Below are 20,483 nucleotides of genomic sequence, written 5' to 3'. Positions count from 1 at the left end.
AGCAATGGAGGGACAATATCATGTTTTCCAAATTTTAATAGGTCAAGACTGCTACAGTCTTATAAGAGATCACTGTAGTGCACATTAGCTCACTACTTGGAAGAAAAAAATGGCCTACGAAATACAGAAATCCATCTGCTTTGTGTACTTTGTTGTCAGTGCAGAATGATCTGCTTGAAAGCAAAATATACCTAGTATAAGAGATATACTGGATGTTACACATAAAATATGATTAATTACATACCATACCAAAAAGTCTTCCTTAAATCTTTGATAAAGAAAAATAATATTTTAAAAATGTTTACTATCAATTTGCCAAAGGAAAGTTAATAAATTAAATAACAAAGAATGTGCAAACCAGTTAAAAACTATCTAAATAACCAGTCATGAAAGGGGAGGGGATATAATTACACGATCCCTCTAATATTTCTAGTACTCAGAGTCAATGAGTTATGCAATAGTAAGTTACTGGCAGGCAGGCAGTCTAAAACTGAAGGTGTTTTTAGCTATCTTCCCAAAAAACTTTCTTGTATGATTTTTATTTTACGAATTTAGTTCTCTTCTGTTACTATAAATGCAAGGCTATAAATTAACATAACATAGTAACCTAGAAAAGTCAAGCTGCATAGTGACCCTAGGAAGCCCTCAGGGAAAGCCTTGAAGTTTTCTATTAATTTTCAAATAGAATCTGCTCCTGAGCCTTTTAAATTTCATGTACATGTTAGAAAATAAAGGTAAAAAACATACATTGTGATATAATGAAGTGATCTACCATATATTGTACCTAAGAATTTATTAGAAATACTCAACAAAGAACAAGATTATCTTGATTGTTAATATCTTAATCCTTTGATTTAAAAAACCCCACACTTCTTTTCCTCCCTTTAAAAATTTACTTGTGTTGGTATTTTCTTTTATAGAAGTGTTAAAATAATAGATTAGTTTATTAATGACTTTAAAGCTATTAGAGGTCTCTGTGTAAATGCTTAAATCAGAACAGTGACCTCATTTAGAAGTTATAAAAGTGACAAAGTGAAAGAAGACAAAACACTTTCCGACAACATAGTAAAGCAGAAAATTAGAGGGTGATGGAGATATTTGTATCCCATATTCAATGTTGAAACTGTATTATTTAAACCTCACTAAAAATGTTTTCCAACATGGCTACCACTTGTTTGGAGTAGAAGTGGAAACTACTCAAAGGGAACTAAGATAATTAGTAAACATATTTTTACAAAGGTTAAGTCCCAGCAAATAAAAGATTCTTTTCACTAAGGAGAAAAAATACTTTTCAGGTGTTGTGTGTTGATCTATTTGTTTAGTAGAATATTTCCCCTTTAGTTTTTTTTTTTTTTTAAGGGAACTAAACATTAATAGCACTATTACATGCAAATACCATTTAATCTCAGGGTTTTTTGGGGATTTTTGGTTTAATGTGTTCAGGATCATAAACATATTTTAGATCTAAAAATATATTACTCTAGTTAATAATTCAAACTAGCAATACCAAGTTAACTCAAAAAATACAATAAAACTGCTAATATTAATAGGGTCAGAACTTGGTGAGGGAGAGTAGAATGTCATCCTGAAAAACATCCGACAGATCATAACTTGATTATACGTTAGCACAAGTTCTACAAAACGTTTGTTAGTTCAGGATTGTCTATATATAAACTCTATCGTAACTGCCACACAATAGCATGCTATTTTTATTTTATATAACAGCAAAAAGTAAAGTCCCTATTACATTACGTTTGAATTAAGGAAATAGCAATTTAAAATAATACAGCTCTAAGGCCCAGATAAATCTAGGGAACTTGGAATACTCAAAGAGCTAAATGTTGTAATTCCCATATATAAGAAGAATACCACCAGCTTCTTGCTTTTCCCACAGAATAAAAACTACAAATTTGGGGTTGTAGTATTTGCTTACATATTTTAAAACATAGCTTTTACATTTACCAATTTTAAATAAATTTGAAGGATTCTAATATGAAAAATAAATGAGAGAAAAAAAGGTGGATTGGGTAACCTTGCTCTCTAGGCTTCTTATTATACTAGTATAACTACCACTTATATAAGGTTTTATCTGGCTACATAATGCACTGATAATTTTATTTATAAATATCAATTGAAATCTGAAGCATTTCTTCACTAAAGGAAACAGAAGTACTTTATTTAAATAAATATTCCTATTTTTCAAATGCAAAACTTACCCGTCTTCGACAAAAGGGGAGGCCTTGGGCAATGATGCTAAGGCTAAATATCTTCATCACGGTTTGATGTGGCAGAGGCTCTTTTGCACTTTTAAGATCAACAGGAACCAAGCCATGGTTTAAAGTAGCCTTTCCTGGTTTTGACATTTTAAAACTCCTCTTGGTTGATGAATACTTTCTACATGTAATACAGGCACATTACTAAAGATTCTAACCACCAAATTAAAATATAATTTTCTAATTAAAAAACAAAAAAGGCTGAGAACACAAGGCCTGCTGCTTTTGTCTTTCAACCTTCTCCTACCAAATGTCCTGACCTGTCTAAGGCTTGGTGAAGTGCAAACTATCCTAGAATAGCCAGGAATTATAAACTACTGAAGTGAAAGCTCCTGCTCCTGCCAGTCAAACAGCTGGTGAATCTCCCATACAAAGTCAGTAATGTGAATACAGCCAAAGCAGGGCAATGCTGTAGGGTCTTTTTTAAACTTCTCCAACTACTAACCCAGGTAACGTCCTAGAAAGTGAAAGTAAAGTTTTCTTTACAAAAATCCCCCCCCAAAAAAACCATTGTATTTTCTCTTAAATTTATCTTGAGTCTTCCTTACCCAAATATCAGCATTAATCTTTTAGGAATGTTTTGAAATGTGCTTCAAAGTTAAGGACAGTATTCATGCATGCTCAAAAAACATATATACACATTTGTTCTTAGGTATATTCAGAATGAGCACTATATTTTCAACTGATCGTCTTAAGCATGTTCTCTTTTCCTTTTCCATACATACCATTCTTTATCTCCTACTAAGACACTAAATCGACTCTATCTCTCTAAAGCTATTAATAGCCTTCACATTAATCTTATCAGTAGACATTTTAGTTGTTTGCAAATGTCAGTTCAATCTCTAGAATTCTCAAAAACTCAGTGATTCCACTTGAAAGTATAAGTCATGTGATTAAAGATATATTTTTTAAAAACCCAAAGTATTTATAAATGTAGCCTGTGATGGGAAATAATTATAGTAAAATAATTACTAACCAGTTCATCGCAAATCCTTAGTGCCTAATTTCTCCAACATACTATGGTCAGAAATATCTTCCTAAAATGCATTGAGAGACTATGGTGTACAATCCACTCCTCAAAAACTTTCAATGGTTCCTCAATGCCTAAGATACAACATGGAGATGAAGATTCTCCTCGGAGTGGCTCCAAACTAATCTTCCAGCATTACCTCAAATATTTTCCTAAATTAAACACTTATGCCAATGTTACTTAATACTACACTTCATATTGAAACCGATGAACTAGACTGTTATGAAGATGATAAGAAAAAAAGCTCAGTGTAAGAATTAATGGAAAGTAGTTTTGATAGATGGTAAGTAATGGATGTGAACCTTCTGCTCACAATGCTTGGTTAACTAGTTTGTTCTCTCCTTCCATTGTATTGTCCTCTTCCAAAAGCCAGTCACTCAGTTATCTCTCCTTCCAGTAGCTTTTATTGATCTCTATAAGGGAAACTTAGAATGTGCTATGGAGAGAATGAGAAAGGAGAATGTCAGAAATGAGTGATTTCTTTTTTTACTTTGGAAAGATCTGTCTTACTAAATATAAAGTGGGCTACTGGGAAGCCAATCCATATACTAGAAATACTCCCAATACCACCAACATGCACTTTATTAAAGTACACTTTCCTTTTATACCATAATTTAAAACATAGTCAAAAATGCAAAATCATTGGGGTGCATGGGTGGCTCTGTCGGTTAAGCGTCCGACTCTTGATCTCAGATCAAGTCTTGATCTCAAGGTCATGAAGCCAAACCCCATGAGTTCAAGCCACTTAAAAAAAAAAAAAAAGCAAAATCATTATCAGAGATGACATTTTTAATTATACAAAAAGTAAACAACCAAATTTCTCCAAAGAAAATATACAAATGACCAATAAGCACATGTCAAGATGCTCAATATCACTAATCATTAGGGAACTGCAAATCAAAACCAGAATGAACGAACATTAGGATAGCTATTATTTTTAAAAAAAAACAAAAAAATAAAAATAAAACAAACATGCACACACAAATACACACAAAATAACAAGTGTTAGCAAGGATACAGAAAAATTGGAACACTTGTGCATCGTTGGTGGGAACATAAAATGTAGGTAGCTCCTGTGGAAAATAGTATGGCGGTTCCTCAAAAAATTACCACATGATCCAGCAATTCCACTTTGGGGTATACACTTCCCAAAAAAGAACGGAAAGCAGGGCCAAACAGATATTCATACATCCATGTTCACAGCAACATATTCACACCAGCCAAGAGATGGAAGCAACCCAAGTAACCACTGACAGATGAATGGGCAAACAAAATACATAAACAGAATACTATTTAACTTATAAAGGAAGGAAATTCTGACACATGCTACAACATGGATGAACCCTGAAGATGTAATGGTTAAGTAAAGTAATTCAGTCAAAAAAGGACAAATGTACCTCACTTACATGAGGTACCTAGCACAATTTCATGGAGACAGAAACTAGAATGGTGGTTGCCAGCAGCAACTAACTGGGAGAAAGGACAAGAAAGTTAGTGTTTAATGACTGTAAGAATTGGAAAAGATGAAAGTGTTCTGGAGATGAATAGTGGTGACGGTTGCACAACATTGTGAATGTATTTAAAGCCAGTGAACTGTACACTTAAATACAGTTAAAATGATAAATTTTATGCTATGGATATTTAACCACAATAAAAAATTATTTTAATAAAAAAGTAAACAATTACAAACCATGAACACCAAAAAACAAAACAAAATAAACAAACACACATCAAAGACCTAGGGATAGAAGAGAGTGTACTAGAAATCTTTAATTTGATATGGTAAAAAAAAAACCAAGGTGAGTCTGTTACCTAAGATCACCATGTGTACAGCCCCACTAAAGGGGGAGGGGACGCTTAACGTCTCCAGCCCCATTCTAGTCTCAGCACCTCTTCTGATGCTCTTTATTTCTTAACACTTTTTTTTTTAGTGTAACGTAATCTCAAATCATATTGCATCTTTTTTTTTTTAAGATTTTATTTATTTATTTGACAGAGAGAGACAGCGAGAGGGGGAACACAAGCACAAGGGGTGTGAGAGGGAGAAGCAGGCTTCCCGCTGAGCAGGGAGCCTGATGCAGGGCTCAATCCCAGGACCCTGGGATCATGACCTGAGCCTAAGGCATACGCTTAACAGCTAGGCACCCAGGCGCCCCACAAATCATATTGCATCTTTACTCCTTATTAGAAAAATCCCTTTGTGGCAGAAGCTCCTATGGAATGCCCCCTCTCCAAGTAATAATTAGCTCTACTTCATTAATATTACATATAGTTTTATGTAGACGGACATTCTTTGTTCTCAAAAAAATTCTCAGTGCTATCTTTGAAATCAGTTAATTAAACCTTCAAAATTCCTTTCTCTGAACCACAAAGAAGATATAAACTATGTGTTATTTCAATGCAGAAAAATTAGAAGAACATACTACATTCCACAAGTTTAACGTATTCATTCTGCACAGAAAAATAAATGAAACAGATCAACTCCAAACTTAACTTTCACTTAATCCAGTAATAGAGATAACATACTGAAAATTCTAATTTTATGTTTTAAAGCCCTCAAAGAACTTTATAGTTGCATGTATTTACATGCAGATAGTTTAAAGATGAGGAAGATATGAAGCTCTCTAATCAACTTGGAGTCTGATCCTAAAAAGAGAGAAAAAAAATGGGGACTAAAAAAAAATTGGACTGAGAAAATTAAAACTAAAATGAACAACGTTCTTTCCCCTGCTTGTAAGAGGGCATAAAATATGAAGTAGAATTAGTTTTTCACTTCCAAGAAATTATTTATGATGATAATAGGAGTAAAAACTAGGGCTATTTGAAGATAACCAAGTTCTGGCAAACACATAATGACATTGTAATTCAACGCGTTTTTTTAATCAGTAAATAGCTGCCCTCAACTGGATAGTATAGAGCATTGCAACTCTAGCAAACCAAACACTAAATCTGATTATCTGTCTACAACACTATCTTTATAAAAAAGAGACATTACTAGTGATTGAGCAAAATAAGTACTAATTTCCAAAAGTATGTACTACCAAGTTTCATCATTTTGGAGGATTTAAGTTAACAGTACTTCTAAAGCAATGTTCTTAATGAACATGAAAACATTCAAAATACTGAAATTTCAAATATAGGAGAAAACCCCAGTCAATGAGGGCAATCAAAGACAATGCACCCTAATTGCTAACTTTAAAATGCACCTAGTTCCATGTGCTCAAGAAAAAATAAAGTCTTAATCATATTTTTAAAAATATTTAAGATACTCTTAATTATTAACCCCCTCTCCTAAGCTGCAACTCTGCAAAACAAACTCCTTTTAAGATGACACCAACAAATATTAATGAAGTGTAATGTAAGTAGCTAGGAGCATCAATGCTAGAACCAAACTGCCTTAGTCCAAAGCGTGGTTCTACTACTTATTTGTAGTATGACCTTAAATTAATGCCTCTATGCCTCAACTTCATCTCTACAAAACCTCCTCACAGGGTTTTTATGAGTATTAAATTAGTTAATGCAAGTGCAGCACACAGCATAATGATTCACATCTAGTAAGTATTCAATAGTGTTAGCTGCCCTTACTACTACTACTACTACTACTACTACTACTAGTACTACTGCTACTACAGTAGGATCAAAAATCATATACCCCTTTGTAATATATATCAATTTTAAAAGTCAGTTGGAAAGCAAGCAGAGATTCTAAAACCCATCTGTAATAACTTTAAAATATTTTAAAACATAATCATCTATAAGTTTTATAAAGGCTTCCATAATTCTGTCAGAATTTTACCTAAAAATTAATTTGTAATATCTTAACTGTAATGTCTTTTAAGATTCCAGATGTCATTGACTATCCATCCAACAATTCAACATTAGGGAACTTGAGGTAAAGAGAAGATCTCTATAAGGTATTTTACCTACTAACCAGTTTCTGATTTTCCCTCTTCTAAAAGTTTGTACTAGTCAAAGATGATTATAGATAAATGCTAATGCACCAAATATCCCCAATTTGGTATTTCTAAAATGTATTACAGTCCCATACATTCCAATTCTCTTATGATGACAAAAAGATTTACAGCTGTATTTTCTGGATTTCTACCTTTTCTTTCATTCATTATTATATAAAAGGCTAGGATTTAACTGCCCCTGGCCAAAGGCCAGAGCATATATGTAGCATAAAGATTTTCCATTTTCATAAACTACTCTTGATTCAGCTGAAACTCACTTGGAAGATAAGTTTACCTACAAGTATGAATGATTTTACACCAAGAGTTTTCAAAGTCTCATACCAAACACTTCTGACAGGGAGACTATCAGCCTATGTCATTTTAAACACAGCATTATTCACTACTTCTATGAATTTAAGCAAACAAGTGACTTGACTTACTCTTCAGTAGAAACAAAAAAAAATTCCAGATGCTTAAAATTATACCACTACTAAAGCGAAATAAATCAGAATCAATATCCTTTTGAGACAAGAATTTGGTATTATAAAGTATACTCATTTATTCAGGGATACAGAGTGAGACAGATTATTCTCTGTATCTCAGTCACTCTTTTCTATCTTTCCTAACACCTTAGATACCAGAGTGTTAAAGATCTTCCTAGTCTAAGCAATTCATGTATAAAGATAGAGCAATTTAAACAGAGGAAAACAATGATAAATCAAGAAATTACTTGGCTTAATGATAAATGAATGGTCAAACTCGTATTAGTTAAAACTGTGAAAAAATATTATAATTCCAAACAAGAGTGTTACTTCAACTGTAGAAACAAAATACCACCAGATTTAGTAAGAAATAAAAATATAAATAAATGACATTGCTTTTAAAATGTGATTATTCATAAAAGGCAGAGATCAAATGAATAGAAACATTTTATTAAAATTAAAAACATTCAAAACAATTCAAAATGATTCCTTAGAAAGTTCTAAAAGACATTTATTATTTTTTTAGAGAGGAAGCGAGGTAGGAGCACAGGGGGAGAGAGAATCTTAAGTAGGCTCCACACTGGGTTGACCTCACAACCCTGAGATCACCACCTGAGCCAAAATCAAGTCAGACACTTAACCAACTGAGCCACCCAAACACTCCTCTAAAAGACATTTAAATACTCAAAGTGTTCACTAAGAAAGATTACAACTTCCAGCTATAATGTACATGAGGCATTATAAGCATATATACATTTAACAGGTCATACATATTATAGTACAGTAAGTAGTCCCTTCCTTATCCACCATTTCAGTTAACCATGGTCAACTGAGGAAGCAGATGGTCCTGCCATATCGCCAGAAGGTCAATAGTACCTAATGTTCCATCACAATGCCTATGTCATTCACCTCACTTCATCTCATCATGTAGGCATTGGATCTTCACATATCATCACAAGAAGGGTGAATACAGTACAATAAGATATTTTGAAAGACCATATTCACATAACCTTGATTACAATATGCTGCTATAATTGTTCTATTTTATTATTCTTGTTGGTAATCTCTTACTGCACCTAATTTATAGATTAACTTTATCATAAGGATGTATGTATAGGAAAAAACATAGTACTTATAGGATTCAATACTATCCAGGGTTTCAGGCATCCACTAGGGAGTCTTGGAACGGAACATACCTTCTCCATGGATAAAGGTAGACTGCTAATTTTCTTCATCTGGGCACCAAGGGCAGCCCCTTAATACTTAAGAGAAATTAGCCTGGGTTCTGAAGTGGCACATACAGTTTATGCAAGTGTTATAAAAATGTGACCTGGTGACTGGACATTTGCAAAATAAAAGCTTTATGTATAAATGTCAATGTATATACTTATACATTGTCAAAGTAAAAATGCTACAATAGCAGATTACATAAAGTTCTATAACTGCTTGATTTATATAGCCATGGTCTAACTGCTGGACATTTAGGTTATTTCTGAATTCTGCTGGAATTTTCCAGTTATTTCTAAATAATTGGCTAAAAATAAAGTTATAAAAACTAAGATACAGAAAAACCAACCAAACAAGTCCTTCAAAATGATGACAAAACCACCCCATGTACACTAGAAATTTCATGATCCAAAAACCCAACTATTTATTAACTTATTTACAACTAAATTTATTTACAACTAAATTATTTTTGACTAAACTGTTGTCTCAATCAACTCTCGGCAAATTACCTAGAGTTCATACTCCAGGTAAATTTATCAGCATATGAAAAAATACTGGGTGAATTTTAAGTTCCAGTTTCAGCTCCACCACTAACCAGTGTCTCTAAATAAGTCTCTTAACTTGTCTCAGATTTCAGATTTCTAGAATGAGGAGATGGACTAGATGACGGAGAATGAAGTCCCTTGCAGCTTTAAGAGTATATTCCAGTTCTGATAGTACCAAGTATAGAGACTTCTTGCAATATTTTTGGACTGTCAATTTGGTGAGCCTTCCTTTATTATAGTTTGGTGAATAGTATATTTACAGTTCTATAAAATGTATCTTTAAAAAATTCACTACTTCATTTGTGTATACCTTCTAAAAATAGACATTTATCCCTTTGTTGTAAATATATACTAGTGTTATATAACAATAAGAAAATATTTTCATTGGAAAAAAGTTTCAAGCATAAATTATTTTTTAAAATGATTCAAGAAGAAATTCAAGAAAAATAACCTCGGGATTTTTCCGAGTCCATATTATACCATAATAATTTGTATATATTTTTTCTTTCCTACTTACCATGGTGGCCTAAACAGTGACATCAGAATATACTTGATTTTTTTTTTAACGAGTAAACTTTGGATTTTACTCCCATATTTGTGTCTTTGTTATATTAAAACGATACTTCTCCTCATTCTTTCTTTAAACATTTAAAGAAATATTTGAGATAAAACAAAAATCCAACTATTGGATTGAATTTTTTAAGTATTTCAGAAATGCCCAGTATGAAGTCCTTAATGACTTTAACATACCTTGCCTCATGATTAAGTTTAACTCTTACAGTCTGTGTTGAGTTAACCCCAGCTGTTAAACTGGTCTTATACAGCTGCTCACCAAGAATTTACTTGATGATTATTATAGTTATACCTTGAAGTCAACTATGACAAAAATTACCCAGTAATTACAGGTATTTCAGTCATGCAAAAGCCTCATGTGAAGACAAAGTAAGGATTTAAAGCAACTTAATTTTTCATAATCCTCAAAATAAAATTAGGTGTAAGAAAGGAGACAAAAACTTCCTTTATGTTAGTTTTTTAAGGTCCATCATTTAAGTTCTTTTACGAAAAGCTTAAGCATTAAAGGCTCGTTAACCTTTCAGTTAAAGTATTACTTATTGATCATTTATTCCTTCTATTAAAATTCTAAATGTGGGCTAGGGAGTCATAAAGAAGGATATAATACTAAAAAGTCTTTTATTAAAAATAATGATAATAATAATAATAATAATGTAATGCAGGTTGTTTTTCAATACAGCTTTAAAAAAATTAAACTGAGCTACAATGCAGGAAGTTCACCAAACTGATGGTTTAACACATTATAGGAACCTATCCTACAAAAAATGAAAAGCTGGACCTATGGAAATATAAGATATCTGACAATGTTGACAATTTAAAAAGTAAAATGGGGGGGAAGATAATTATGTTTACTATACTGTTGAGTTTTGACATAATTATAAACAAAAAACAATTATTTGGAGTGAAAAGAACATAGTTCCACAACTTCACTTATATAATTCTCAGTAACATCCTATGAGAACATGTGAGCTTTATCAGTATTCACTGAATACTGATAAAACTCAATGTTCAGTGAATATTGATAAATTATTCGTTGATATTCATTTATCAATATTTACTTCAGCATCAAATTTAAGCACAGAGTTATTCATTAAGCATAGCAAATACTTTTAGAATCGAACTATAGAAAAGACACATATAAGGTTTCATTCTTACATGGGCTGACAGTTGATACCCCTGGCCTTTTTTTTATATTGTCAAAATTACACATTCAACAAAATACACTAGTAAACATCAACATTAATTTTATAGCTGAAGTTTAAATTAAACTGATAGTTCAAGTTTTCATACTTCCCAGTAAACAAGAAACTAACTGGTTATTAAAAAGATTAAAAATAAAATTCAATCCCTGAATTCTTGATTATGCCTGAAACAGAAAGATGTCAGGATGGAAGCAGGAAGTCCAGGGATGCTAGGAGACTAACAATCAGAGGCCAATAGGAGATGTAAAGGAAGTCTGCAGCTCTAGGACTTAGAAAAAATGATGCATTAACTTCAGATTGGTACAATGATATGGGAGGAGGATTAAACACTGACAGAGCTCCTAGTAGGTCATGTTTTATTTTACTTAAATATCATGAAAAGACTGGGAGGTATCATGAAAAGAATGGGAGGTATCATTATCCTACATTTTACAGACAAGGAAATTGAGGTTCCAAAGGGTTTAAAAAATTGCTCAAGGCAACAAACCTGTGAGGCAGTGAAGCTGAGATTTTTACCCTAGGATGTCTAATTTCTAAACTCATGCTTTGTATTAGAACATATATTCTAATCTATAAATTCTATTCTGTAAGTTAAGCCTAACTTAGTTGTGCTACTTTCTAATCTAGTTGCTTGGAGATTTACTTTTTATTATATATGTTTCCGGTATGTAAGTTTGCCAGATAACGGAAATACGGTATTCTGTAAGACACATATAATACATATCGAATCGATTTTAATGACCCTGAATTTTATAAAGTCCAAATAAAAAGAAAAAAGAAGGAGTTATAACAGCAAAGATATTATGACCTCCTGTGTTTTTCCAAAATGGTCATAGCAATACCCCCCATCTTATATACTCTTCTTACAATGTATTCTGATACTCCTTCCATTGACAAGTAGAATCTGTTTCAAACAAAAAAGAATGTGTGAATTACATTATGTGACTTCCTAGGATAGGTCATAAAAAAGAGATTCAGCTTTCACCTTACTTCCTGAAATACTCACATGGTAGCCCTGTTTTAAGTAGTCTACTTAACCTGAGGCCACCATACTGTGAAGAAACTCAAACTAGCCCAGGTAAAAAGACAATGTATGTAGAAATCCTGAGACTATATGAAAAGAATAAGATTCTTGGCCAGCCCCAAGCTGTTCTAAAGCCCTGCTACTTCAACTCTATAGCCACCATCTGACTGAAACCCTGAATTAGCAATGCCCGAGTAAGCACCTCCTAAATTCATAACCTACAATAACAATGAGAAATAATAAAATACTTACTTGTTATAATCTATAAAGCATTGGAGTGACTGGTTAGGTGGCAATAGATAACTGAAACATCTTACAAGACAAGGAGCTCTAGGAACACTGGTTTACTTTTGCGATATGATAAATGGTCATCCTAAGTAGAGTGTAAACTTCAAAACTTAGTAAGAATGGAAAAGATAACAGGAGATCCGGATGAAAATTTGGATATTTGGGGGTGACAAAAGTTTTGGAGACAAATTCTCACCTTGATAATATCCATTTGAAATGAGGTGTTAAGTCTCTGGTTGTTTAAATAATAAACCTGATAATAAACTGTTACATATTATGCTGATGTTTTATATCCAAACTAGTTTGATAAGTGACAAATAAAGGAAAACTCAACTTATTTTTGGATTTCCTACAATCGTGCTTGTCTTTCCAAACAAACTCAAATGACTAGAGAAGCAGACAGGGATAATGAGGGTAACAGGTCAGGTTTAAGACCTGGAAACCCACTTAAAAGGTGCAAATGATTGTTATTTTGTAAGCACATAAGACAAGTAAAGCCAGATACTACACATTTGCAAAAGAAAAAAGTCAATATTTTTATGGGAAATCCCCAGATTTTTAAATATTGGCAACAAATTCAAATGTGTTAAAAAAATACTATATATCAGTTTGCAATCTCTTATGGAGAGAAAAAGCATAAAAATTAAATATAAGATTACTGATATCTAAATGATACACAATAATGTCTCTCTCTTAAAATTTTAATCTTCTTTTCTATACCAGTTAACAGAGTGAAAGAGTAATAAGAAATAAACCTGAAAACTGAAACTGTAAGTGATAAACATTACAGATGTACCTCCGCATATTTAAAATTTTCACTCATTAGACCCTAAGACAGATGGCAGCATATTGGTAAAGTACAAACAATTCATTCTTGAAAACTGAATTTATAATGTAGACATATAAAACCAACATCTGTAGCTAAGCAAATGAATAACTCTTGGCACTTACTTCCCAAATTCCCAAGTACTTTCTTCGTACTTCATTCCTCATTTGCATCTGATTTCAATAACTACAAATTTCCACTTAAGACTAACCAAAAACAGAAAATTAAAGCATTTTCACTTTAGAAGTAAAGCAGCCTCTAAAAGCAATAGTTATTTCTAAAGCAGGGAAGCTACTTTTAATAAGAGCAACAGCAAAGACCAAATGAACAGATGGACATGGTACATTTGAACTAAGTAAATCCTTTTATGAAAAAAAAATACAAAAAAAATCTCATACATTATTTTTAGCCCTGGTAATCTATAAAAACAATTATCATTCTTCTATTAACATTTTACATAATTAGAAGTTAAAGTTTACATGCAAGATGCTACTCTGACAACAATTCTTACTACTAGGAGGAATCAAGTTGGCATTCTGTATCAGATATGGCTAGTAGCGACACCAATATTTTACAAAATGTGTTCTCTAAAATGCATCCTTTTTTTTTTTTAAGATTTTATTTATTTATTTTATTTATTTATATGACAGAGAGAGAGACAGCCAGCGAGAGAGGGAACACAAGCAGGGGGAGTGGGAAAGGAAGAAGCAGGCTCCCAGTGGAGGAGCCCAATGTGGGGCTCGATCCCAGAACTCTGGGATCACGCCCTGAGCCGAAGGCAGACGCTTAACAACTGAGCCAGCCAGGCGCCTGTCTAAAATGCATCCTAAATAGAGGTGATTTCAACCTGGCTCTTCTGCCATTCATAATGACTGCTTTCATTTGTTTATAATCATCTCTTAACTGTGAGAAATTAAGGTATTCCTGTAGTAGTAAGCAGTAATTCTAGGATTGCTATAGAAGCATTAAAGAGAGTCTTCCCTTGTATTTATTCTAGTTCCAGCTATTCAGTTCAAGAGCACCCATGTATTATTACAGAACTAGCACTTCCATCTCTTTTGAACATTTTCACGTGAGGACTCAAAGCCCCAATACTACTAAAAGTTACTTTAGGTTCTCTTTCAAATTCCTTCTAGGTTTAACATTAAGCATTAACAACCAATTAGAAGGGGGAAAAAAAAAAAACCTGTCAGAATGTGAAAGTGCTTCATGGTTGGCAGTGGCAAAATTTACAGTATGAAATAGTTGGATGCTAGGTTAAAAGTCAGTGTTTTAAAGAAAAATCAGTGGAACAGTTTCAACTTATCCAAGAGAGTAGGTATCTTTGGAACTAAAGGTATTTTGCATAGCACATTATGTAGCCTGGAATAGTTAGTCAAGATAGTTTTAGTATGGTCTTAAAACATTACAAAAATAAATCTTATTAAAAATAACAACGAATACTTATTAAGGACTTATTATCTGTCAGTCACTTTTCTAAGTACTTTATAGATATTATCTCACTGAATTCTCTCAATAACACTAAATTTTTGGTGATACTAATACCATCCTTAAGATCAAGAAAGGTCGGGGCACCTGGGTGGCACAGCGGTTAAGCGTCTGCCTTTGGCTCAGGGTGTGATCCCGGCGTTATGGGATCGAGCCCCACATCAGGCTCCTCTGCTGTGAGCCTGCTTCTTCCTCTCCCACTCCCCCTGCTTGCGTTCCCTCTCTCGCTGGCTGTCTCTATCTCCGTCAAAAAAAAAAAAAAAATAGATCAAGAGAGGTCAACAGTTTGTCCAAGGTTAACTTGCCATGAAGTAACAGTTAATATTTGAAAACTTCACACAGTCTGACTACAGAGATCACAGTCTCTACTTACTGCTATTCATAAGTATTTGCATTTGTTACAGATCTGTTATTGAGGGCATAGTCTCCTCAATCACTCATGAAGCCCCATGTGAGAAATTCCCTTTATTTGATATTAGGAAAAGGGGTTACGTGTGTGTGTGTGTGTGTGTGTGTGTGTGTGTGTGTGTGTGTGTGAGAGAGATGAATGAATTATGATTCATTCCTTATCTTTCTCCTGGCTTTGTCTTCATAGTCTACTCCAGTATTTTCCCTGGTACTAATTCACGTACATTTGATCATTTTATTCTATGTGTTTCTCCTATATATAGGCCACCTCAAATTCCCTGCGGAAGTTAGGATACACATTTCTTTGAAATGAGGCCAATTCATTTGTCCGTTTAACACCTAAAACCAGTATATTAAATTCATTAAGAAAAAAGTCCTTAGGTCACTGATTAAGGCATTAATGTACTATGTAAATGTTACACTTTTACTCCAAACAACTCCATGCCCTTAATGGATCTGCACTAGATGCAAACTATTTTAATTATGCAATGAGTGATGAACAGCATACTCTTCTTCCTTATATCATGTCTAATGAAAATGGGTGGTTCATAGGTCAAACTTGCCTACAGAAATGCTTCCGAAAAACTTGGACACCAACATACAAAAAACTGAAAAATTCCAGAATTCTAATGACTTTCCAGAAATTGGAAAATACAGCAATATCAGGATTGCAATTTCCACAGTAACCCCCTTTAGAAATGCTCTGGATCCCTGGGTCTTATGTTTAGTCAATTACATGCATTTAAATTACTTTTCTGACTCTTATTATCTCTCAAATTTGTGTCGCCTACAAACTGTGATATGGGGAAGTGAGTTTAAGAAAGGCTTCTGGTTGAAAACCATTTCAGTACGGTCAAGGAGTCACTGATGGAAACTAGTTTTAATACAGGTGAATGATATTCTAGATATGTTTCTAGTATTCATACTAACCCGATTTTCCCAAATCTTCTGACTTTTGAGGGAATCAAAGTAATCTTTTACCTTTGTAAAATATCACATACACTCAATTCTGTACTTGCCCCTCCTGCATTAACCTTTTAGAAATGAAATGCCCTTACGATGGATGTAGGTATCTAGCATAGCAATGTAAACGCAACACTTTCTTCCCTTCCACTCCCATAAAAGTTAGTATTAAATTGTGATACATCTTAGAAGGAAAATGACAGTTCTTTCAGTGCAATCATAATTGCTAACCTGAACCAAATTTCAACTAGTAAGACAAAGTTTTGTCCAGATGCATGGTAAAAAGACGATACTTTAATGTCTTCATTAATAGTATCTAATATTTCTCCTTCTCAAGGAAGAAGCAGTTCAGGTGTCTCTCACCATAACCAGATACTGATTTCTTTTTTTACTTGTTTTACACTCTTGACCACATAATATTTGCCAAGGGGATTATGCTATGAATAGCTAATTTCATTACCTGAACAAAAAGATCAGAATTCAAGCTCAGTGTTTAATCACTTAAGCTTATGTCGATCTGTCAAAATACAGCAATAAATGTTTTTAGAAAACTAGATAGATACAAAAAACAGCAAACACAAAAAAACATATAATTTTATCACAGTTAATCATTTACATAGCAATGATTTTAAACTGAAAAGAAGGTCATCACTATTCAACAGGACTACTTCCTCAGTGAAAGAACTAAAGACCACAGTTCCATCACTTCATTATAGTACTAATTTGAGGCAATGATTTAAGATATTAAAATCAGCAAATCTAAGGAAGACAGACTCAAAAAATAAGGTTCTTTTAAGTCTTTAAATGTAGTATAGTCCTGTCTGTCACATGATCCTCTTACAGGCTCTCCTCTAGGTATAAACGATGTGTCTCCCCTCAGTTCAACCTAACCTTCCTTCACAAAAAGAAAAGTAAAAATAGTAAAGAGAAAACGTCCTCATTTTCCCCCCTGAAACATAATATAAAAATTAATAATGACAAGTACTCTCTAAAGTGTATCCAGGGGAGAAATAAAAATTTAACCAAGGTTCTACTTAAGACATTGAACTTCTTTATAAGGCATCAAAGATCAATATGTCAATTATACTTGAATAAAAAAAGAAAGACAAAAAGGGTCGGTCAGTAGTAGTCTATTGGTTAAATGTAGCTCAAAGACAGTTTTTTGGAGCCTGCACAATGTTTTTCCTTTTTTAACTGAATATTAACACTTTTTTGGGAAGACGCACATGTGTACACACACACACACACACACACACACACACACACACACACACACACACACACACACACACACACCCTGCAGTACATAAGAGCCTAAGCAATCTTACTGGCTCAATCATGATTCACCCTATCTATCTGGACCCTGTAGATTACATTTTTCATTTCCTCACTCCAAGCAACCAAAAGAAATTGAAGAAGAACAATCATCTGTTCAAATATTCTTTTAGTTCAGGATGCTGAGGTGGTTACACTATGCAAAATTACCTTCAATGCTCTTACACAAGAGGAAATTTGGACAAGACAGCTTGGAGAGATCATTCTTTTTTCACATATATGCTGAGGAAGCCCAGAGCAGTTAACAATGACAAGACTTTCGGTTTTTACTGTATTTATATGCAGATACTTGAGAAATTTCCTAAAAGTATTCTTATATTCTCAAAGCACAGTAAGTATGTGCACATGTATACATTTATCCTAACACTCGCTCTTTCTTCACTTTTTATTATTGTTGTTGTTGTTTTACAATAGCAAAATGAAGATTAAGTATATAAGTATACTAGTTGCTGGTTAAAAAAAAAAAGGACAGATCTAGATATCTCACATATCAATGCACATAACCACTCTAAATATTAGTTTCAAATTCTGAACAAGAAACAGTGTACCAGAACACAAAATAGGAGACAAGCAATTACTAAATATATTTAAATATGTTAAAAGCAGTTCCATCAATAACAATAAGGTACTATATGGCCCTCTAGTGTTCAAAGAAGAAACAGATGAATTCTTAATTAATTCTTACATGATATTTCATAGTAAAAAATAATACTTCCTCTGATTTACTGAATATGCTAAACATACTCATGTAGGACTTCCACAAAAGCCTAAATAACTTGTATCTCTTGTAGCTTTACTCCTCTATGCCTTCTTTTGAACTACCACCCACATTTAGAGTATTCACTTAAAGAATTCTGAAATGCTTTTGAATGTTTTCTCATTAAAAAAAAAAAAAATTCCAACACTAAGCAGAAAAAAAATAAAAACAAAAGCCCTAGCACTTCTCAATTAAAACTAAAAAGTATTGAATTTAAGGCAATTTTTAAAGAAGAAACAAAAATAATAGTGTCATTACTACAAATCAGGTATTTAAAACACACCTAATTTATATTCTCTAACCATATTTTCTTTTCCCTATGTTCTACTTCTACAACTCACCCAACTTGGCTTTTCTCTTTATCATAATTTATAGATAAGAGATTCATTATAGCAACCAAAGCAAAGAAATAATGTGAAAACTGTGTTGCCCAGAAGAGAGGTCAAAGATGGGACTGAAATTTTAGGATAAGAGTCAAAGTAAAAAGTAGACTTATAAGCAGAAAAGAATCTTGTTAATAAGATTCTTAAGATTGTAATCACTGATGAAAAGGCTTTAAAATTGATATTACTGTCTAAATTAAAGCTGGTGAAACACTAATTTCAACATGGACCCAAGTTTATTAAAGGTTTTTAAAATAATTTTTAAATTTATATTGTCTTATATATTGGAGTTTGGGGGGAGGAAATGATGGCGGGGGGACAACTGGTATATAAGCAAAATCTAAATTAAACTCCCTGCTCTACCATTCACTTCATGTAACATTAAGCAAATAATATTTCCAAGTTAAAACTTTACAAACTATAGGAAGATATTGTGAAGTTCCTGTTCTTGGCATCAAGATCAATCCTCTAAATGGCAAGAAAAGGTAGGTTGCCTATGGCATGGAAACTCTGGAAATAACCCTCTAAAGTACCAATCAGCTATTGGTAAACCATTAAGAAACAGAATATAAACAAAGATGGGTGATGGACATAAAGGAGGGTGCGTGATGTAATGAGCATTGGGTATTACATAAGACTGATGAATCACTGAACTCTACCTTTGAAACTAATAATACACTATATGTTAATTAACTGAATTTAAATAAATACATAAAAATAAAAATGAGGAAAAAGCTTAAGCAAAGGTATCAAAGTAACCTAAATTCCTCTATGCTCAGAAATATCAAATAAACCTCTGTTCCTGAGGTAGAAAATAGGGTCGAAACAAGATGAAGGAAATAAGAAAGTTTTTGAATTTTGTATATATTATACATATAATAATTATCTTTAAAAGAATAAAAGAAGCGCTCTCACCAAACTAGGAATTGAGGGAAAATTCCCCAGCTTGACAAACATCTACAAAAACCTGACAGCTAATACCACACTTAATGGTTAGAAACTTTTCTACTGAGATTAGGAACAAGGCAGGATTGTTCTTTCACACTACTATTTTTTAACATCGTACTGGAAGTCCTAGTTACTGCAGTAAAACAAGAAAAGGAAATAAAGGGTATGCAGATTATGAAGGAAGAAATAAAACTGCCTTTATTAATATATGACATGACAATCTATGTTGAAAATCAGAAACAAGAAAAGGTCTTGGAACTAATAAGCAATTACAGCAAGGATATAGGATACCGAGGTAATATACAAAAGTCAATCACTTTCCTATATACCAGCAATGAACCAACAAATTTGAAATTAAAAATACTTTACCTTTTACATTAGAACCCCCCAAAATGAAATACTTTTAAACAAAGTATGTACAAGATCTGTATGAGGGAAACCACAAAATTCTAATAAAAGATACCAAAGAAGAGCCAACTACATAAAGAGACAGTCCATGTTCTTGGATAGGAAGACTTAATATTGTCCAAATGTCAGTTCTTCCCAACCTGATCTATAGATTCAATACAATCCCAATCAAAATCCCAGCAAGTTATTTTGTGGATATTGACAAGCTGATCCTAAATTTTTTTTAAAGATTTTATTTATTTGCTTGAGAAAGAGAGAGATAGCCAGAGAGAGCACAAGCAGGGAGGAGAGGGAGAAGCAGGCTCCCTTGCTCAGTAGAGAGCCCCATGTGGGGCTCAATCCCAGGACCCTGAGATCATGACCCAAGCCG

The 20,483-nt window shown here is 33.1% G+C and overlaps 1 protein-coding gene across 6 annotated transcripts in view; it reads right to left on the bottom strand.

The window, feature by feature from the left end:
- Positions 1-20,483, bottom strand: part of FBXW7 (F-box and WD repeat domain containing 7) — a 234,440-nt gene that overhangs the window by 58,234 nt on the left and 155,723 nt on the right. The window contains exons 3-4 of one of the 6 annotated variants that reach the window (XR_004625823.1): positions 3,606-3,739; positions 1,342-2,394 (exon numbers count right to left, since the gene is read on the bottom strand). The exons of 3 other annotated variants lie outside the window; for them this stretch is intronic. Coding sequence is in view for 2 of the 3 variants with exons in the window: in XM_019808908.2 (XP_019664467.1) it covers positions 2,217-2,363 (147 nt within the window). In the remaining variant the exon portion in view is untranslated. Of the gene's footprint in view, positions 1-1,341; positions 3,740-20,483 lie in introns of those variants that run through there. 2 more of the 6 variants (XM_019808908.2, XM_034661526.1) reach the window with 2 other exon arrangements.

The sequence above is a fragment of the Ailuropoda melanoleuca genome, chromosome 5 (genome assembly GCF_002007445.2).
Source record: "Ailuropoda melanoleuca isolate Jingjing chromosome 5, ASM200744v2, whole genome shotgun sequence".
NCBI lineage: Eukaryota > Metazoa > Chordata > Mammalia > Carnivora > Ursidae > Ailuropoda > Ailuropoda melanoleuca.
The sequence above is the reverse complement of the archived record's forward strand: the minus strand, read 5'-3'. Positions and strand labels throughout refer to the sequence as shown.